Genomic DNA, 22,954 nt, shown 5'->3' on the forward strand with positions numbered 1-22,954 from the left:
CATGGCTCACTTCCTCTGGCCCGAAGACCAAGCGCAGCAGGTAAAGGGCAACGGAGGAGCGTGTCATGGCAGGAAGACTGGCCGCAGAGAACGGAGGTAAGTAAACGTGACTGCAGGCTCGGTCACCTCTCCTTCCCTTGACCGTATTTTCTTCTTCTGAAGACTCCTTAGTCCTTCACACTGCAACATCTGGAGGCACCCGGCCCTTGCCATTTATCACCTCTCAGGCTGAACCATCTCATCTGCCAAGATTCTCAGTCCGAAACAGCTACACACTTGACTCCCTGGGACGTCATCTAAAGCTCAGAGGTCTCCTAAGAAGCTAGTTACAGAATATCCAAGAAGGGAGGCAGCAGGTACACAGACCAGACACGGCAGGTGTTGGCATGATCCAAGAGTACTCATAAGTCATCCAAACACACCTAGGGCTGGGAATGTGCCGCAGTGGTGGAGCACCTGCCTGAAAAGTGCAAGGTCCTAAGTTCAATTCCTGGTGCCAAAAACAAAAGCTGCTTTTGAAGCAAAATTCCCTTGTGGCCTGAACCCTTGAGGTTCATGTACTTACTTGTGAAATAATATGCAACTGTCTTAAATGATGGCTCCTGAGCTCCTTGCTTCCACTTCGCACAGGGACATTTTTTAATAAATGTTAATTTTTTTGTAAGAGGACATTTTTAACAAATGTTAACCATATGATCTTGTGCCTCTCCTCCCATCCAAAATACAAATGTGATCTTCTGAAGAACAGTTTCTATCAGTGTCACCTCACTTTCCCAGTTGAGGATTTACACCCAGCTCAGTAACGTGCCTTTGGTTACTGAATTCTCACAACTGTGCTGCCCACATTTTAAGTCAGGAATGCGGGCTGCCTAGACCAGTCCTAGCGGGAGATGGCGCAGCCGAACCACCAGACCTCCAGAGGCACAGATGCAGAAATGGCCCAGGCTTACTGCTACATGTCAACTTCTTTCAGGTAAAATTACGGGATGAGCATGCAGATGTGAACTCTAATCTCAGCTGCGCTGGCACAAGCAGTCTGCGCCCCTGCTCTACAGCCTGCCTTGCACTAACAACTGTCGGCAGTCACTCCGTCAGCACTCTATGAGAATTAACTAATGTTTAAATATCTAAATAATCTTCTCAGGCACAGGAAAGGTAGGCAATTTTAAAGCCTTATACATGTTTTGGGGAGAGAGAGAGAAGGAGGGAGGGAGGGAGGGAGAGAGAGAGAGAGAGAGAGAATGTAGATCAAAATACAGCATCAAAACTACCTTTTCAAAGGCAGCTGTCCCAGGGCCTTGGCCAGACCCTACTAATCAAGGGCCTTGGAGAGGAAACGGAGGTGACAGAGTGCTCTCCTCAAGAACACCTGTGCCTGGATAACTTAATGCTGGCCTAGACATCGACTGTGTCTGCTGTGATTGAAAAGTCTGTAGCTAGGTGCGGAAACACTGGGCTTTGGGATTATCAAAGTGACTTCTGCAGACCAAAAGGCTCTTTAACACTGTGTGCTACAGTCATGCTGCACTTTTCTCAATAAGCTACTCTGGGCCAGGGAGATGGCTCAGTCGAGTAAGCACTTGCCTGGCAAGTGCAACAGTCTGAGTTCAATCCCTGGTTCCGCAAAATAAAATAAAATAAAATAAAATAAGCTTCTCTGTCCTATCTCTTTTAAAGCCTACTTTTATTTTTTTATTTTATTTTATTTTATTTTTGACAGAACTGGGGATTGAACTCAGGCCCTTATGCTTGCCAGGGAAGCGCTTATTCCACTGAGCCCTCTCCCCGGCCCTCCAACTTTCATATTTAAAGGCAATACATACCTTATAGATTCACATGAGATATACATAAAATCCTTAAAAACTAAAATATACATAGAGAAAATATATGCAAAGCCTATCAGAAATAAACAAAGCTTAATGAAATTGAAAAGAAAAAAGGAGTAAATTCTACTTTATGATGAAAATAACAATCCTCCAAGGTTCTTGACTTTCACCACAGTCCCAGGCCCGCTCACTATGAGTCACCTGATGCCATCACAGGGGACAGGGCCATGCTTGGCAGGTCTTCCAAATACTGAAACTGTTTCTCTTCAAAGTAGAAAAAAAAAAGAAATCACAGTGCTAGCTTCACACTTAATCTAATTTTCTCTCCACGGAGGAGTCATAGCACTATCAGAACATAACCAGCAAAAGCCACAGCTGTGAAAAAAGAAAACCAAGAATTAAACTTCAAAAAAGCCAACTGGGTGTCACAATCGGGCCACAGGGTTTCACAGAACACGCGGCTGTAAGAGTCTAAAAGAGCTCCTGGATGACTTGTGCTTCAAGGGACCATATCTTCTTGCCCTCCTCACCCCGGACGGAGGAGTGGGCAAGGAGGCACAGAACAGCACAGAACCCAGCTCATGCTGGGGACACGTATGCAAGCACGCAGCCTGAGCACAGGGCACACTAAGGCTTAGGGAAGACACTGCTCCCACGTTCTTCTCGTCCCTGCATATGTGGATACAACAGCCCACCACCCCTTTCATACACCACACTGCATAAGCCTATAATAATGAGATGCTGCTTAATCCCTAATAGGGAAAAGTGGCATCGATTTGTGCTTTGTTTGAAAGAAATGCCCGGGGTTCTCCTTCTCATTACCGAAAACAAACAGCTCTGCCCACTGGACGCCTATTTCTATCATTCAACTTTCAGCTGAAAGCAACACCCACTAACAGGTTTGCAAAAAGAAGACAAAAAAACACCCCTGGCTTTATAGAAAATTAAAGCTCCATGAGAATCTCACCTTCCATTCACAATTACCCAAGACAAAAATAATAGGGAATATGAAAATATTTAAAATTTATAAAAAGTATGAAAACAAAGTTAGGCCAAGCATCTTTAAATATTTACGTGACTGCTATTTGGAAAGTACTCCATTCCAATTAACCATTCCTAAACCCACAGGGATACTTGAATCCAAGGAGATTAATTATAACTGTATACCAGTTCAAAGTTATTCTTCTTTGCTGTCTGGTGTTCAGAAAGAGAAGCAGAAGAAAGCGAGCACATGCGTGTAGTACATGTGTATGTGCCTGTGTGCACACGTGTGTGGTGTGCACATAGGATGTTTATAGTATATAAGTGCATGCAGTTGTCATATGGCAAGAACGAGTCTGGGATGGCAAAGAAAAAGAGAAGCACACTTCAAAGAGGTCCATGACTGTGTTCCTTACTTGGAAATTACTGATGCCCAGTAGAGACCATCAATTCAAGAAGACAAAGATGGTGCTTCCTGCAAGTGTACATAGGTCAGTTACAAAAGGAGGTACAAGTGTAACTGATAGGTGCTGCATGTGTGCCTGCCAGCACAGACTACAGGTACATACTGGGTGCAGGACATCTAGGTAACCCATTTCCTTGAACACAGGGACTCTGGCCAAAGCTGCATGGGTGTGAACACTGGGAACACGATTACCAGGGCACAAAGCGTTTTCAGCTGAGTCCTCAGGTGCAGGATCACCTGAGCAGGTGACTGACTAGGTGCAGAGCTCCTGGGCAAGAGGCCACCCGAGCCCAGCTACGTGACCTAGTCCACCAAGTACATGTGCTCACCTGGTACTGATTCAGGCATGGGCTCCTCCCCACTGTCGTCAGCAGCCTCATCGGCCAGGCCAGAGCCTGGAGAGTCAACAGTGGCACAGGCTGAACCCGGGCTGCTGGGCTGAGAGGCTGAGTCACCCTCACTGAGTGAGCCACAGCGGGCACGTGCCACCCTGTCCCCGTTGGAGTCCCTATCTCGGCGTGCCCGGCGATGTACGCGGGAGTGCAGCACCATCTGGTGGTAGGTGCGGAAGATCTTGCCGCACTCAAAGCACTCTGAGGACTTGCCATGGCCAGCAGAAGCTGCAGCCCGGCGGCTGGGACGTGCAGCTGGCCGGGGGTCAAAGTGGCCAGGTGGCATGGGATCCCCTGGCAAACTTGCCCTCTTTCTTGGGGGACCTTGTGTGGTCGGTGCATCCTGCTCACGTTTGCGCTTCTCCTGGCTCACCAGAATGTATTCGCGTCTGTCCTTGTCAAAGGCCACACCCCCAGCCAGCGCCTCATCCCATGCCCCGTACTTGAGGTACTCAGCTGGCTCAGCCACCTTGCCCCTGGTGGCCAGCTGCCAAGCCTGGTAGCTGCTGACAGGGTCCAGCTCGGCCACCCGCCTTCCAGACTGCTTTCCAGAGGACGCATTACCAGCAACTGATGGTCTCAGATTCAGGCACTGTAGGAAGAACTGCTTTGTGTCCAGGGGACTTTCAGGGGTGGGCTCCTCGGCCAGGGCACGGGTCCGGCTGGCTTCAACCTTGCGGTGTATGGCGTTGTGGGCATTCAAGCTGTCCAGGTTTGTAAACAGGTTTCCACACTTGGTGCAGACTTCATAGAGGGACAGGCCTGCAACAATGACCTCTTCCTGGACCACATTGTTGATGGTGGCAATGGGGTCCAGGTCATTCTTAGGCCTGTTCTTGCTTCCCGTCTTTGGGCCATGTGCCTTCATGTGGTTCTTGAGGAACCACGGCTCCTTGAACCTGCGACCACAGATGTGGCAGCCGTGGTCAAAGGAACCCCGATGCTTCTTCATGTGTGCCTTCAGGAACCAGGTCTGGCTGAAGGCCTGGCCACACACCTCACAGGGAAATTCTCCAGGGCTCAGGTCAGGCTTGCCATTCTCCACGCAGGCCTCGCCACCATTGGGCACCTGCGCAGTGATGTGATCTCTTTCTATGTGGCTGAGCAGTGACTCCTCCCGCAAGGTCATGTAACTGCACAGCCTGCACTTGAAGGGCTTGTGAGCCTGGTGCACATGCAGCTCCAGGTCCTTCTTGCGCTGGAACTGGCTCTTGCAGAAGGAGCACTGGGTTGCAGCCTCAGCTTCCTCCATGGCATTGGCTGCCCCTTCCACATCCTTCCGGCTACTCCTCAGCAGGATCTTGCTGCTGTCCACCTGTGCTGCCCCATTGAGAATGCGGTTGCAGGCCGACGTACTTTTCGTGGGGCTAGCGCACCCATCCAGGCCCTCAGACACACGCATCTCACCCAGCTGCGCATCACCCGTCTCTGGCTCGTGTCCCTGAATCAAAGTCCCTGTGCGATGGCTCCGGATGTGAATCTTGAGGTTGCCCTTCTGGGATGCCCTGTGGTCACAGTAGGGACACTTGTAGGGCTTCTCTCCTGTGTGCTTGCGCATGTGCTGTGACAGTGAGCTCTGGAAGGGGAAGCTCTTGCCACATATGCAGCAACTGTGACAAGCAGCCTTGTCCCCATCCACTTCCTGGCTCCTGCTGGCCCTAGGTGGGCTAGGCCCTCTCTTCAGCTCCATCTCAGCCTCTCTGTTGCGATCCATTGGGACGTGTTCGGGGTTTGGAGTCACAGCTTTCTCTCACGTAGGCCTAAAAGAATGGTGTCTTATCTCTCCATTCTCAGAGGTGCCTCTGCTGCCCCAAGATGACATGAGATATACCTGCGACCAGGAGGTGCATGTTTCAGGTGGGGGGCTGGGAGACGGCAATGAGCACCTGGAACAGAGACAGAAATCTTATAAGCCAAGTTTATGATCACCAACAAGCACCTGCCGTCCTGCAGGCCCGCTGCCCACCAGGCCTCTCAGGCCAGAGCACTGAGCACAGGAGTGCCCAGCACTCAGGCCGCAGGGCTGCCCCCTCATGCTGCAGGCTCAGCCCCACATGGGGTCAGGATACAGGGTGTAGGCACTGAGAACGTTGCCCAGAGGACCAAGACAAAGGGTTTTGCTCACTAAGATCGGCCCGTCCCCTTTCTCAGGAGAGCACTGAAGTCAAGGTTTGCATCCCCAACTCCCTGGCCACCATCAGCCACTTAAAGCCCCCTGCCCACAAACCAGAGAAGACAATTTCCACCTTTCAGTAGATCTTCCACCCTGGAGTTGCTTAAATCTCTGCCCCAAAACTCACAGCATCCTGCGGTTTGCAGGAAATGTTTGCAGAACAGCCTAGGGCGACCCCACGGCCCTTCTTTCCGTTTCCCTCTTCTCTGCCCATCTTGTACTGCAAAATGCACTCTACCATAAATCCCTGGGAGAACTACACGGGCTACCTATCATTAAAGGACTCAAAAACACTCAGAAGGAAAAAATACCTAAATGTACAAGAGGAAAAAATGTTAACAACGTTTAAGCCCCAAACATCATTACCTTCGGGAAATGTGAACATACTCAGAGCTGCCACATTAGCTGAGGCACAGGAACCTCTCACCCCTGGCTCCCTCTGCTGCCCACTGATGACTAAGCAACCATTAAAACTAATTCTCTACACCCCCACCACCTTCAGGAGCAGAATCAACAGATTTCTGTGACTGTTCTCTCTGGCTATGATTGAAGACAAGGATTTTACCTCCACAAAAGAAGAGGACACCCACCCCAACTTTCTGCTGCATAGACACCATGGTAAAGCTCAAAGGGATGTTCACAGCACATCCCAAAGAACCCTGTAGGCCCTTAAAAGCCTCCAGCCTCTCTTGGCCAAGCTGGTCTCTGACAGCTTCCCCAACAACAAAGCACACAACGCCAACCACAGCACACCTGCAGCTCCACACTACTGCTTTATCTTCTCAGAGAACACCAAGTCCAAGGTGGCACACCAAGCCTTCCGAAACACATCAACCCATAAACGATGAGCCTCACAGAACTAGTGTATGGCAGCTGGTTACCCTGACCCAAGAAACTGGGATGTGTCCTGCCACTACACAGGACTGCAGGAGACATTCCCAGGACTACAAAGACAGATGGAGCACAAGAGCCAGGGCGGTGTGCACCACAGCCAGCTGAAGACACAGGAGGTCCGCGCCTGTGAGTATAGAGTCCACTCAAGGTGCACCATGTATGCGCATGAGTCATGGCTTTGTTGTTGCTGCTAGATGCATTACAAACTTTTTCCAAGGCTAAAACTGGGAACTCGCCAAAAGAGACTGTGATTTAATTGTTTCAGCATAGAAACGACTTGCTGATTAGGGTTTTAAATAGATTTCCAATGTAGCACTCACTCTGTGTGAGTTCCTGTAGAGACAGAATGAACAATATATTGAAGAAGGTGGATGATTTAATCAATTAATTTATTTTAAAATGGGAGAGTTTATTAGAGAAAAATGTATCTTTACTCTCTAAAACTGCAGGATGACGAAGATGCAGAGGGAAGATGCAGGACAATAGGACAGGAAAGTAAGTCACTGTAACCCCATAAACACGCACACAGTCCTGACCTAAGACACACGTCAGGCTACTGCTGCCCCTCAGGGCTGCTTTCTTCCTTCTCATTTTCTGTTTGGGGCCCAGGCCACAGGACTATATTTAAATGACTCTCCCCAGATTCCCTATATTCTCTGGATTTGGGATGAATTTAACCTCTGGGCAAGTGTTCCATGAATATCCTCCCTTAGTGAATAAGGAGCCTGGGAATGAACACAGTGCACACAGACACATCTCTCCTGGCACTCAACTAGGCGATGGGTAGAAAGAGCCCAGTGTGGGGAACCTTGGAGCCCAAAGCCAGGGCCCAGGAAGAAAAGCTCTGCTGCCAAAAGCTGTCACAGCACAAATGTAGGTGGACCATCTTCCTCAGTATCTCCAAGGCCCACACTCGACAGCACGCTCCTCAGAGGGCACACTCAGACCCAACAAGGGTTTTATCACAAGCACTTCCTGCGTGCCTACTGGGTACAGAGGCAGGTCAGGCGCAGACGACTCAAAAGACGAGCCTGGAATGGCGCTTAGCACCAAAGCACTCCCAAGTCAGACTGGGAGGCAAAGCTGCAAACATGCAATTATAACAAACATGCTGCCCGTGCACCTGAGAGACCAGAAGACTTGGGAGGGAGCAATGACTCTGCAAGGACTGGCAAGGTCGGCCCAGGAATTTGGGCCTGGGAATCAACTGAGTCCTCTGCATCACAGGTACCCATGGCACACACCAGCCTGCCTGGCTTCTCGCTCTTAACCAATATCCTGATAATCGATGCTCCACAGGCTGCCTGCCCTCCCCAGTTACTCCAGATCCACATGCCCTTAAAGCGACATGGGGTTCCAGAGCACAAATTAGTCCAGTCCCCTGAAAAACTCCAGCCCTTCACAGCTCCTGCCCTGCAAGGTGAGGCTCCAAAGCCAGCTCCACCTACAAAGGCCTGAACCCGTGCTGAAGCCTCCAGCCCCGCTCCACGGCTCTGCTGCTGTTCCTTTGTGAGCAATACCAATCCGCACCCACCCACCCCAGGTACAGACTTCCTGACCCACTTCAACCACAGGACAGCAAAAGAAACACACTATAGATGCCCCAACGATACACTGTCAAGAGCGATCAACTACCACACATTTCTGCCAATAACAGATCAGCTGTGTGATCCCAAGCAGGTTATCTTAGTCTGCCTCTCAGTCCATTTTTTTCATCCTCAAAATGTAATGACAGTACTGATACCTATACTTTTCTTGAGGTTTAGATCAGTGCATACAAGATACAATGTTTAACACTCAATGGTCAATGTATCACAGATTATTAACTGCTAAATAAATAAAGTGTAAAGGCAGTAACCAAAGATACCTGGACGCTAGCATTTGTACTACTTAGCTGAACAAATTCAAAGAGCCAAAAATAACAACAACAATAATAATAATAATAATAATAATAATAATAATAGCAGTTTAGAAAGCTAATTAGAAACAGCCAAAGGGCTGGGGAAATAGCTCAGTAGAATAAGCACCTGCCTGGCAAGTGCCGGGTCCTAAGTTCAATCCCCAGTAGTGGAGGTGAAAAAAAATAAAAAGAAAACATCCATATTTCTATACTTACAGTCAATTCTGAGGGCCTGCCAAATAGCTCAGCGGATTAAAGCACCTGCAAGCAGGTGTAAGGAACGGGAGTTCAGTCCTAGGCCTGCCATGCCCCACCCTGCCCCTGGGGCACACTGAGATGTCAATTGAGACTGGGCGTGGCACCCAGCACTTGGGAGGCTGATCGCTATGAGTCTGATATAGTAGTGGGACCCTGAACACCCTGTAGACCCTTCCCTAAAATATGGAAGGAAAAAAAAGAAAGAAAAATAAACAGCCAAATGATAATATATACTGGACCTTGATGTTATGCAGGTTAGTTAACATAACTAAAAATTCTTTTGCCAACAGCTGCAGCCGTCTACAACATACATGTTCAAGTACATTTTAGCACCAGAGGTCTATAAGGATTAAGCTGTAATATGGACTCAGTGTCAAACAATTCTTGGGAATTACATTGCTTTTGTTAAATGAGTAATATTGGAGAATGTTTCTATTCTTTCAAAATATGTGGTGAAATATTATGAGGCTATTTGTGAGAGAAAGAGGCAAATATATTAAAACGCTAACCACTGTTGGGTCTACCTGTCACACGCTCCCCGCTTACGAGTTCTGGAAGTTTCTCACCGAAGTTGCCCAAGCCGGCTCTAAAGGTCAGCAGGGCTCCGCGGCAGCCCCACCGCCCGAAGCCCCTCCTCCTGGGCCAAGGAGGCCCCGGGGCGCTAGGAATGCACTTTGGGAAATTACCTTTCCTTAATTCTAGTCTTCAAAAGAAAGCCAAAGCAAGAAAAATTATAGGAATGAAACGAATCTGTTTTAATGGATTTTGCTTTAAAAGCTGTTTTCTGGCGTCTGAGAGGCCTGCCCAGAGACCTTGGGGAAAGCCACTTGAGAGCCAGCCACAAGCTCCGCCCCGCGGCATCGCGGCAAGATGGGCCTCGCACCCACCCACGTCTGACTATTCGGGCTCCAGGACGGTCCTTTTCCCCTTGCTTCTCTATATTACAGACCAATAATTATGTTAAGGCTTCTCTTCCATACTGCAAACAGTAGGTTTCTGATCAGTAGGTTACTGCACTGCTAGGGAAAGAACGTATATTTTCACCTAGGCATGTCTGACTCTGCACCAGTAGTAAATCTTACCATTTTGGGGTTCTATGAACAAAAGCAGACCGGTTTTGGACTAAATTTTCTGAATCCAGCAAAACCAAACCTATCATTGACTCTTATCTGTAAAAGGAATCAGGGGCCTACATTTCAAATTTCAAATATGCTCCGTGCGGGATTTCCAAAACAACACAACTATGAAGTTTGCAGAGAGAGCCTGAAGCCAGATAGGCAGATTCCTCCAGAGGCCTGGAGGAACAAAGAGTCTGCTGGGAAAGTGAAAGTGCCACTTCTCCCCTGAGCTCCAGGACAACGACCTGCCTGTGTGTGTGGGAGGCCAAGCTGCAGGCCGTGCTACTTTAAAGTTACCACCGAGCTTGCTACTTCATTCAGCTCTGATTCATTAATTAACCCTAACAGGGCACTAAACAGGCACTGGGTCCACTTGTCCCTGGCCCTCTCCCCTCTAGTGGCCCTCCAGGGGCGCTGGTGATAGCCAGGGCTGGACAAGGTTCTGCTTGCATGTGCCCGCACTCCTGGGAACAGAACTAGGAGGATGGGCTGCAGGGGAATCCCAGCGACGAGGGGAAAGGCCCCAACCAAAATCCAACTGAAAATGAAAAGTCCAACACACAACACTTAAGATGTTCACAGGGTTGTCAGCCAAGAGCATCATGGCCCCAAAGGCAAGTCACAAAATAAAAGAGCAATTCCCTCAGAGCAGATGTGAAGGTCCACCCCTGGAAGCAGCCACTCCCACTGTGCAGGGAGGTCTGCCCTGCCCCGCCTGCCGTGGGCGCAGCCCAGCGCGACCCACAGCCCGAGTGGGAGCAGGGGACTGTGCTGCAGGACACTGTGCGTGCTTGTTCTCGTGGAGACAATGAAGCAGCCTCAGGAGTCACACTGTAGTATTATGAGCCATGAATTAAAATACATCATTAACATCCTGGACAAGCTTATCTTACTACTGAGACAAAAAGCCTATTCTCCCCGAAAACGGGAAAATTCCCTAACAACAATGAAGAGTTCCTCTCCCTACAAGCCATTCTGTACGAGATTAACAATTGTGGCTTATAGTCCCCAGACCAGGGTCCCGCAGAGCCCCATGAAGTGGTGCATTCACTGCTGGGGAGTGCACAGGCTGAGGACAAGGCCTGGAGGCTGCTGCTGTCCTCCGACCAATCAATAATCCATTATGAACGAGCTGCATTTCCACTCGAATAAGAAGACATGAATAACAGGCAACCAGAATCGCTGCATTCACAAGAAGCCCCACCCCCACATCGGGATCCAGGACACAAACCCCACTATTCCAGGGTGCAGCCCACAGCAGCAAAGGCCGCAGGCTGCCCCCCACAAACCTGGCGAGGACGTAGCTCAGGACCTTTCTGCCAGAAACACTCACTTTGAAGGTGAGCTTCAAGCCTGCTTTGTTCACAACACAGTGCAGTGAGAACAAAAATAGCAAAACTCTTGTCTCTAATGAAGACTTCCTTGAAATGATCTGTACCCCCAAATAAATCAAAGCAAGCATCAACACGAAGAAAACTGCCACAATAAGGAAACCCAAATGCAGCCGACTGTCCAGAACCAGGCTTTATTACACAAGCCCTGCGCTCATCTAAGCAATGCTTTCTTCAATATTTGTAACTCATACCACAGCTTTGAAGTCACTGTCTATTTATAGAAAAAATGCATAGATGTCCTGCATGATACTGTTCTGCAAACAGGTTACCTTTTATGCAGCTGCTTACCATGAACTGTCAAAAACCACAAATAAATTCCTGGTTCAAGAGAAAAGAGACTCCATCTTCCAGACAGGAGTGCAAAGAGAAAAACATTAACTAATGGAAATATGGCAGAATAGTTTTTAAAAAAACAAAAAATCACATTCAGCTGTAAGCTGCCCTTGTGCCCTTTTACTAAAATATAAGGATTAGCAGTCAAATCCAACAGGGGGAGGGGTGAAAATACAGTCTAATTACTGATTACATTCAGAATAGCCCAAGAATAAATGAAGAAGGATATAGGGATTTTCTTTCCTCAGTTATTAATAACATCCTGGAAAATTAAAAGGAGTTCTGGAAACTTTAATAAAGCAGACTGTATGAACATAAAAGGGGGCAGGGTTTCCGTATGCAAGAGAAGACTCTTATCCCTGTCTCCTACTTCTAAAATCAATGCATTCTTCTGACTTCTTATTTACTATTTATTTACTATTTCTCACGTCTTGTATGAAGTAGTGAGCTTCCCAATCTATTTGTCACTAGCAAAGTAAACTTTACAAAACTAAAAATAGGGCAGCAGGAGCCAGGGCCTGCTCCATAATTTTCTGCAGCTAAATAAATGCTTTTCTCACACCATCACCCACCTCAGAGAGCTGGTGTCATGGATCTGGAGGTAAATCCAGCCTTGCTGAGCTGCAGCATTGCTGGATAGTTAATGATCTTGTCAACATTTCCATTAAGAGCCTCATTTCCAGAAGCTCAGAGCCGCAGTCCCCCCAAAGCAGGCAACTCTGAGGAAGCCCTGTGGTCACCCCGCACATTCCACAGATAGACAGATTTCTGCTGTTCCCTATGCCAGCCAGGAAAGAGCGAGGATTTTACTTTGACGCTTTTCAAATCCTGCACCGCCATTGAAACCAAAGTTGAAACTAATTCAGAAACACTGAAAGCTTGGAGAGCACCAGAGAAAATGAAGACTCATACATGTTTTAAACAAACAGAAAATCGACTGTTCCTCAATAAATGGCAGAAAGAATCCAACCTGGGAGCAGCCAGGAGGTATTCCCCGAGCTTATCCTCTTTTAGGAAACAAAACAATCAAGCAGAAATTCATCTTTCCTTACTAAGGATCACTTACTAGTCATTACATCCATTCTGAAATCTCGATTAACTAAATAAAAAACACATTGGAATTGAAATTTTTGTTTCTACTTACAAGCAGTGCTTTTATCTCATGTAAATAAATAGCAAAGAATGCCTCAAACAATACCCTATTTTCCAACCTTTACCTAAAACCAAGCTGTTATATCTCTCCCTGCATAAGAAAACAGACTGCAAGTATTACCTACATCTATCTAACATTATCTCTTTCCTCGGTTTTTTGTGAAAGAGCCTAGAAGTCTCAGCTACCATCTAATGAAAGAAAGATCTGTGTCCCAGAATACAAAGTGAGATAATCATGTGCAGTAAGCCATAAAACGTTCTGTTAAACATTACCTTCCAAAGTGGTACTGTTTACACAAATGTCAGCCCCCCAAAATCCCTTCATTAAGAGCCCACAGGGGAAAAATAAACACTTCAATAATCAATTTTACTAAAATCTAAATAACCACTCACACGTCTGCTGCAATAATACCCCAAATTGAATATACTCTGACAGACCAGGTAAAGGGCAAATCATATAAAGTATTAAGATTTTGCTTGTCATTATACAAACACCAACCAATACTTTAAGGGAATCAAAATTTTAAAAGAAAAACCATCCCCAAAACTTTTACTATAGAAAGCACATGCTCTACCCAGTTTAAGTTTTCCAGATCCATTTTTGCCACTAACTACTGGAAACACAACCTAGTTTATCACAAACAGACTCAGCACCTTTGAAAGCAGTTGGATATTTCAGCCTCTTAAGAAAAGTGATCTATCAGAGAACTTTTGCAAAAAATAATTCTTAACAAGAATGTGACGTCACAGCTCCACAGGACTTACTGTGCCTGTCTGGAAACATATTTTTAAATGTGCTTACTGACATACTGCAAGATCTGAGTTTTGAAGATAAAACAGCACCTATGCTTTCCTTGCATAAAAGGAACAGGATAAACAAAAATGCCACACTCAGTCCCCATAAAATATTGTATAATTCAGCTGCACAAGTTAGAAGAGGCAACACATGAAGGGAAGAGAAGGCTGTGGACATGAAGTGATGGAAAGTAATCCAGGGCAGAGGAGATAGCTCAATAGACAAAGCACTTGCCTGGTAAGCGCAAGGGACTGAGTTCAACCTCTGGTTCCACCAAAAAAACGAAACAAAATAAAATAAAAGAAAGAAAGCAAGCAATCTAGCACACAGAGGAGGGAGGGGTTTTTGTAAGTCAAACACCTTACTACAGCTTTTGGTGAAAGGAAATACGAATTGTAACAAGGCGTGCTTCTTAATTTCTAAGCATCTCACCCATGGCTCCTTGGAGGAGAGCAGTGGGCCCCTGCACTGCACATGGCTACACTTCAACGAGGTCAACACTGTTCCAGGCCAAATGCAGAGACAAAGAACAATCATACCATTGCCTGCAAACATTTTCCAAGAACCAGAAGACTATGTCACTAATGGAATGACTACACTGAGATAGTCCCTTTGTCACAGCAAGGTCCATATATAAATTAAGGCCAGAACTGTGCAAAGTCATCGCAGTTGTCACATTACTCTCCCTTTGCAGTCAACCCCAGGACGCACTCTGGCTTGCGCTTCGCTTACCTGTCCAACACAAACATTGTGAACAGATGTGCATGATGATGCTAGGAGACAGTTGGGGACTGAAGGGCACACACAGAAAGGTGGGGGCTGCACCGAGGGGCCTGCAGGCTCTGCTCACGCTCCACACACAACAGCCCAGGAAGGGCTCAAGAGAAGCCAGTGCTTGTTTCCAGGCATTATTCTACTTGATTCAAAGAAATCACTTATGTAGGAGTGTTTAAGAGAAGTCATGGTACCTCATGCTGAAAGGGAAGGTAGTTCACAAGCTCACTGCTCGCACAAACACAAGTTTGGCCACAGAGAGGGAACACTGCTACACACGTGGGGCACACTGGCCTCCATGCGTGACAGCTCACAGCTGCCCAATCAAGCTAACTGGCACTGACAACCAAAACTAATAGCTCCCAAGTATTTGTCTCCAACTGCAGTATGTGAGGAAACCCCCACACCTGATTCTTCACCACCATACCTGGTACTGAGGGGAGAGGCCACATCACCCACCCACTCCCACCAGAGACTGGACTCCTGGCCCACAAGCTGTTTCTTCCTCAAGGAGGGTGGGCAGGTTTCATCCATAAAGTGATGCCGCCACATCCACCCCTTCCTCTATGCTCACACTCCTGAGCCCAGTCCTTGGCAGTTTCAGCTGTTCAAGCAGAGCCTTCCCCCTTTGCACAGCCTTTTTAGCCCTGGGCACCTACTTAGGGATCTTATTACAAAGCAAATCTCTACCACCCAATAGGAACTGTGAGCAAGATGAATAAGCAACCCCTTAACTTGGCTCAAAGGGAGATCCCCAAGTCTCACCTCTTTATGCATCAGTCATCAACAACAGGCTGACCTCCACCAAATCAAACCAAAATGGAATAAACCTGGTATCAAGTCATGGCCTGGGTCCACTTCCATTTCAAGAGGAGCACACTGCCACATCCAGAGCATCAAGACAGGTCCTCTAATCTCGACAGCTCCCTACTACAATTCTCCAGGACCCACAATCTCTCTGGGAAACCATCAGAACCAAGGAGCAGGATGAAGTGGGCTGCCACACCTGTGTGCATATAATGCCATCAAAAGGCACAGCTCAGTGAGGCAGTATAAGGTTCTGGGCTGCAATCCTACATGCAACAACTGCTGGGCTCTCAGCTCTGTGCCCAACATCCTATTTCAAGTCATTCATATTTATAAATACTGCAATGCTGATTCCTATTTCTTGTTTTATATATACACTGAGTTTAGTTTTCTCAGAATCATTCTGCTGCACTGAACAGGTCAGAGCATGCTGGGAGGCCAGGTACGTCGCAGAGGTGCTGCCTGCTTTGGCTGTAACAGTGAAGGCCAGCGGGGGAAGCCCTGGTTGCCTCTGCTTCTTTCCTCTTCTGGCCACCGTAAGCTGATAAGGGCTCAGGAGAAGGGTCTGGCAGCCAGCCAGCACAACAAGGTACAGAAAAAAGAAAAAAAAAAATCCTGATTCTTAAATACTTACGGGTAAGTGCATACGATGCAGCATATGTGGCATAGAAAAAAAGTCTGCATATGTTCTTGCGCTTAAGAACTTCCTTTCTGGAATCATCTCAATAAGGAGATGAAAACAACTTGAGCTTTTTCTGAGTTGCCTACATGTTAGACCTGTACACTATCTGCCCTCTGAGTAAGGGGTAATACACCCAAACCAGCTCCCAAGGATCTTAAGGAAAACCGCTAGCCAAGCAAGGTGTATCAAATCTGGAACCAAAAGCAAATTAGACTTTACCCACTACTGCCTACTGCCCCGTGCACACACTGGCAGACATTGAAAAAATTGTTCAAAAGGCGTCGGTCCAGTTTAGGAACCCAGCAGGAAAGCTCTTTCCAATGCCAGTGCCAAAAGGTTCGGGAGTGAACACGCTGGAGATCAGTGTCCCTCACCTTCAGGTCCCAGCATCCCTCACCGCTCTCCGCATGAAGGGGAAGGGGCTTGTGCCTGTGCTGCTACTGACACGCCTGACGCCGCGTGGTGGCTGCCTGAGCTAACGGTGTAAAGGGCTGTTATATGCTTAATACTTTGCAACCATTTACTGAGCTGAGCGCTACTAGAGCTCTGACTCCTAACATGTCCAAATGCTTACAGAAAAAAAATACCTTAAAAGGAAAACTTTCCAAGACAAAATATGATAGGGACCAGAGAGGCCTGAATTTCAAGGAACTACTGGTTCTCTCACAGGTGACCAATCTGCTGTTTCTGGACAGATACTGCAGAAGCAGTCTCTAAGACAGCAAAGCACACACACGCTATCCCCTGGAAGGGGCCACATGTATGATCCCTAGCTACGGTGGATGGAGAGTTGAGTGCCCACAGCCCATGGAGCAGGAAGCAAGTAAGAGTGAGTGTGTGTGTGTGTGTGTGTGTGTGTGTGTTGTGCGCACATGCGCAGGTAAGGCTTAGGGATCACATGGACAGTGTCTGTGTATGTGAGCACCTATGTGGTTTTCAACCTAAAAACACATGGCAAAGCACATCTGGTCTGGATCCAACACTTCCATTTAGTGGAACCAGGACCAAGGTCCTGACACAGGCTCTAGAAGACACTGGCCAGTACCGAACTCCCACATAGGCATGACTTCCTACCACTCAGGAAAGTGTTTCACTTCAAAGATAGTTCAGGAAGTACCGTGGTCTTGGGGCCTGCCACAGTGCAGAGGAAAGCATCCTTGTCACCTCACTATCACTGATTCTCCTCATCCAGACGTCTCTGAGAACACTGGTCCTTTCTTCCTGGCAGGGGACTCTAGCCATGGGCTGGAGAAGCCCATACTCTTGACAGCTCCTGACCTCAGCCCAACATAAGGGTTCTGGGCAAGGGAAGTCCTCTTGTGCTCCTCAGGGACACATTCCAGCACTGAAGCGTCTGTGTGAAATGGCAGCATCTGCAATGCCTGGCAAGCCCAACGTACACACGGCTGCACTCGTGGAAGGCCTTCTGTAGTAACAGCACAGGATGCAGAGGTGGACACCCAAAGAGCACATGGGTATTTTTCCTGGAGAGCAGCAGCTCTCCTGTTACAACTCAGGGTGACCCAGGGGCAGCTGCAGAAGACAATGGTCAGCCTCCCACAAAACATGCTGTTACAGGACTGCAATTCTGCAAAGAGGGGGAAAACTAAGCTAATGATAAACAAATGTCAAGTGAGGGCCATGACACAGGTGGCCTCTTTGGGTCTCACCAGTCCCAAATAATGCAATCATGTTCAAATCACTATCTTGTCTTTCTACCCTGCTGATACTGTGCTAAGGAATGAGTTAACCAATAAATGCAAATAATACCCAGAATGTACCATGCTGATTTCTATCCAGGGTCACACTGGCTATTAGCATGCCTGCCAGATATCGAAACACTGCCCTGTCCAAAGAGGCTGAATGCTGACCATCCTTCCTGCCATCACCTATAATGGCCAAACAACCCTGGGATGCCCTAAATGGAAGCAGGATTTCTGCCTACACTCATGATCCAGTGTAATCCAAGCATCTTTCTGGGCTTCAACATTGATTTAAAGGTGAGAATAATCCAGGCTGAGAGTCTAAGCACATCCTTCACACCTACAAACTCATCCTTTCCCACAAGCCATTGCCATCCATGCCCACTCTCTCAAGCTTACTCTGAACAGAACAGCTTGTTCTGTTCTTATATTATCTGATGATCCATTTTCTCTCCCAAATCCTTTCAGGTGTGGTAAGCGAGCACCTGGACCTCCTAATAAACAGATGCAATGTAAATGCACAACACGAGTCATGAGCACTTCGGGCATGAGCAAGCATGCAGGGGGCACACACTCTAGGCCCCAGACCCACATGCCAGAAGCCAGCAGAGACCACGATTCAGCACAGCTGATGTGTTAGCTGCCAACTAGGAACTAAACCAGAACCTGACGGACTCTTGTTTGTTCACTCTTCTTCTATGGTTTCCAGGCTCATAGCAGAAGAGTGGACAAGTTTACTCTGCTCCAATTCAGATCCAAGAGTTCCAGGGTTACTACGACCAGCATTCACAGTGCTCTTATCCTGGAGACCAGCAAAATAAAGCTTAGTGAAAATATAGGTTATGTTCCCCCAACCACAGACTCCACAGTATGCTACTGTCTTGCTTGTTGGCAAAGGATGATTATTTATTCCTTCATTGTTCTAAAAATAAGGAGGGCTGTGTCCATGACATACTGGAGCAAGCTCTTGTGGGTAAGACTCAACTGCTCTTGACACTTCACTCATGACAGGAGAGTAACCCTGTGACAACCTGTCCATGGAAACATCATCAACATTAATAATGCACATCAAGTTTTTCATACAAATGAATACTGCCTCTGGTCACTCCCATCTCTGCCATTTCTGAACTTCACACTCCAAACAGGAATGTGAGGACTCCTGGCCCAGTACTATGAATGCATAGGACCCAGCTGGGTTGTGAGGCACAATATACACAGGTCCTAGATCACCACATATAATATGGCTTTTGAAGGCAACTGCCGAATAGGTCATTTATCACTACAACCCCTGCAGTTGCCAGAAATTCAATAACAGGACAACGAATATTCTGCAATGTCAAAATCCAAATGCAAAAATGCAAAATAAGGAAATATACCTCAGATGCTTAGGGCATTGGTGGCTGCAGAAACATGATGAGCATTAATGGTTCAAGTGCCAAAAGGTGACACTGGCCTGTCACCACAAGAGTCAGTGTCTGGAAGAGAATCCAGATCTCACCTCTCAGACTCAACAGGTATTTGCACCATGCCCAGTGTGGGCCTGTCCAGCTGTAGTCATCGGCTCTGCTGCCTGAGGCACCACACCAGACAGGGCACTACCTCTGCTCCAGCAGCCTCACCTAGAGAGGGGATGGATGCTTACTCCAGCTCTCCTCTAACTTCAGTCAACTGCATTCCCCAAATCCTGAGGTAAGACCTAAATATTCTCTCTTCATTCCTTTTTCCATCAAAACATCCTCTGGATTAACATTAAATTTAACCTTTTTCTCCTGGCATGTAACTTCCTAAGCTGTTTCCATCACTAAGGTGTTTTTTCAGCCTTCCTAGAAGAGCCCATGAAGGCTACTACCCCCACAGGACTGTGACCGGAACACAGACCCTCCTACTATGTGCTTGTTCTAGAATACAGCAGGACCATGCAGGGCCCCAGAGCTCATTAGGTGAGACCATCACCAGTGTTTCTGGGTCTTCAAAATGCAAGACACCCCTCTCTACAAGCCTAGCCTCCTTGTGACTTCAAGCCAACACACACAACTGCTGGAGAACAACAGGACAGTGTGTGTTGCCCTCCACTTACCCACAAGAAACTGAAAGTCCACAGAGTTCTTAGGCACCAAAGGCACCCCAAGGCCTGCAGACCTGCCTGACAAGAATCCCAGCTGGCCCACCATGCCTGCACCACACAGCAGAGGTGTGTGACGGATGTGGCAACGCTCTACTGACCTCTACACCCACTCTGCCACCTGCTTTGCAGTCACGCCTCCAAGAATTAAACAACAATAAAAAAAAAAAAAAAAATTGCTGGAAACACCCCTAAAGCTCCTGTCCAAAGAACAGCAAACTGCAAACCTTGCAAAACACCAAATCTCACTAGGTGTAAACTAATGTCCTTAGTGCAATATTTTCCCAATAACATGCACACGCGTGTGCACACACACACACAGGGATGCATACATGTGTGCCTGTGTGTGCATGCACACTAGGCTCCAGAAATCCACATCCACACACTGCCTGCAAAAAGAGGTCTTGAGGAATTTCATTCTAATTTATTCCTTGATCCAATGTCTTCATGAAAAGTAGGCAGCAGAAGAAGCTTCCCAAAGATGTGTTCTTGTTTAATGAATTGTCTTCTAATTATCATTATGCTCCTCCAAAATTTTTCCGGCAATGCCAATGAAAGTGCTCATTTGCCAAAAAATCAAAGTAAAAATTCGTTTGTTCAGCTTAACAATTCCAAGTCTGGGAAACAGCAAGGTATTCAGTGAACCACATGAGACCCTCCAGTGAGCATGCAGAGAGTGGCCACGCCCGGTGAACACACACTACCCTCCAGTGAAGGAGGAAAATGTTCTCAAAAGTTTGCTATTACTTTTCCTTAAGGAAAGAACAGGATGCAGATGCGCAGGGCTTCTCTGGGCTGCAGTGCATGTTACTGGCAGCACACAGCTCAGGCTGTGAAAGGAGCTCTGACTGCAGCACTCATCTGCCCAGCGAAATAAGCACTTCACTGAATCCAAGCCCTGCAAGCTTCAAACGTTACAGGTATGCCACTGTACTCTCCAGACCTGAAGGTCATTCCAGTACATCTGACAGTGAGCTTTAAAACTGACACTCACATAGTAGCTTTTAAAATGTATATGACAAAATATTTCCAGTGCATGGATGTCTATCTTCTTAATGCTAAAATATACTTACTTAAAAAAAAAAAAAAAAGAAAAGATTAAAAACAGCGATCCGTCAAAGGTCCCTTCCTTTATGTGATCAAACAGAATTTCCTCACCTGCAGTGGCAGGAGCGGAATGAAGTTACATGAAACAATAGGCCGGACATTCAGAAGAGCCTCTGTACGGAGTCTTAAGCCAGTATTAGGAAGCACTCCTGGGAGAACCCGAGAGTCCCAGAGACTAAGGCAGAGCTCCCAAACTACAGAGTGTGGGCAGGGCAAGCCATGGCACCAGTGGGAAAGGCTCCTAGGTTTGCAAGGCTCTCTGGCAGCCCCATGCTTGGACACTTCACACAGAAGCACAGAAACTTAAAAAGATTCTTTTTCCCCCTCTTCAATGTTGTAGTTACTGCAGCCTGCAAGAGCTAGGAATGTGTCTGCAATCAAGAGTCCACTGCCCTCAGGTGAGTACAGCTGCCACCTCCCCTTCTGAGGCTGTCCCCAAGAAAGCAGCTGTCCCCAGCAGAGAACTGCAATGCCAGTCAAAGCTGAGCTCTCTGAGCTGTTCCAGACACGTTCCTATCACATGAAGGCACAACCTCATCCACACTGTCTGCTGGATACCTCGGCTTCAGGGTCTACTTAAGATTTTAAACTAAGCAGTGACATTTTCCGGCTGAGAATTCCCCTCATGGATAGGCTACTGCTACTGAACAGTGTTCCTGAGTTATGTGTGTGTAGGCTGACTTCCTGCCCCTGGACACACAGCTTCAAATTTGGCAGTCACAGGCAGAACAGGGAAGAAGCATAAAAGATTTTATTCTTTGTCAGCAAAAGAAGAGTGAGGCTTTAGTCAAGGAAACTCGAAAGAGAAAGAGCCCTTTTTAAAACTCTCTGTGCTATTTCCCTCAGGCCAAAGGAACCAACTGACATCAGAGAAAGGCCAGTTCTGGGACTCTGTAGAGGCCCATGGGAAAGGAGTCCCAGATTCAACCAGCACAGAAGTGGGGAGCACATCTTTCTATTTTTAAGCTTGTAAGATAAACTGTAGATTTTCACTTTTAAAATCTACTAGGCAATGAAAGACAAAGGAGGTAGTGCTAGCAAGACCAAAAAGGATAGATAAATCTTCAGGCATAAGCCCTGAGGTTATGTGCTGAGTGCCTCTCCCTTGGTGGTCTTCCTCCAGAAATCCATTCATCAAGAAGAAAACACATGGTGCACCACAACTGGGGCTCGTTCTGCAAAATACCTGGCCAGCCCTCCCCAAAAGCATCATGGTCATGAAAAGTAAGAAGAGACTGGGAATGGCCACAGGCCAGAGGGGTCACCGGAGGATGAGCCAAGAGCAGAATGCGGTCCTTGACAGGATCCTGAAACAGAACGCAAGACCCGATGACAGCTGCGCTCTTAGTTCACAGTGAGTGCTGATACTGACCTTTTAGACCTGACAAACACTCTATGGAAGCATCAGAGGTCAGCGCAAGGGAAGGCCAACACTAAGATGCAAGATCTCTGCATCTCTATCTGAAATATCCTTGAATCCCTATGATCAGGAATCAGTCAGAAATTTAAAATATAAAATCAGGGGCACCAGGGAGATGGCTCAGTAGAATAAGTGCTTGTGTGGCAGGCACAAGGGCCTGAGTTCAATCCCTGGTTCCACCAAAAATAAATAAATCAATCAAATCAAATCAGGGCTGGGGAGATAGCTCAGCCTAAGCACCTGCCTTGCAAGCACAAGGTGCTTGATCGAGTTTGATCCCCAGTACCATATGCCCCAAGTGGCACATGCCTATAATCCCTGTGCTGGGGAGGCTAAGACAGGAGGATCACTACAAATCTGAATTGCACAGCAAGACCCTGTACCAAATAAATAAATTTTTAAAAATTAAAATTAAAAAATTAGGGCTGGCCAAATAGCTCAACAGATTAAAGTGCCTGCAAGCAGGGGCAGGGGGTTTGATCCCTGGGTCTGCTGTGCCAGCCCAGCCCCGGGATGCACTGAGACAGCAATGGAGACTGGGCATGGTGGCACACACATGTAATCCCAGCTCTTGGGAGGCTGTAAACAGGCGGACCACCATGAGTCCGATCTAGTAGTGAGACCCTGAACACCATGTAGACTCTTCCCTAAAATAC

At 47.3% G+C, this 22,954-nt stretch overlaps 1 protein-coding gene across 6 annotated transcripts in view; it reads right to left on the reverse strand.

Annotated features, from left to right (window-relative positions):
* Znf516 (zinc finger protein 516) overlaps nt 1–22,954 on the reverse strand; it is a 120,521-nt gene that overhangs the window by 65,181 nt on the left and 32,386 nt on the right. For all 6 annotated transcript variants that reach the window (XM_004640191.2, XM_023700050.1, XM_023700049.1 and 3 more), the window contains exon 2: nt 3,603–5,551. In XM_004640191.2, the coding sequence (XP_004640248.1) occupies nt 3,603–5,379 (1,777 nt within the window). In that variant the 5' untranslated portion in view covers nt 5,380–5,551. The remainder of the gene's footprint in view (nt 1–3,602; nt 5,552–22,954) is intronic.

This window comes from Octodon degus, unplaced genomic scaffold (genome assembly GCF_000260255.1).
Source record: "Octodon degus isolate 3935 unplaced genomic scaffold, OctDeg1.0 scaffold00120, whole genome shotgun sequence".
Taxonomy (NCBI): Eukaryota; Metazoa; Chordata; class Mammalia; order Rodentia; family Octodontidae; genus Octodon; species Octodon degus.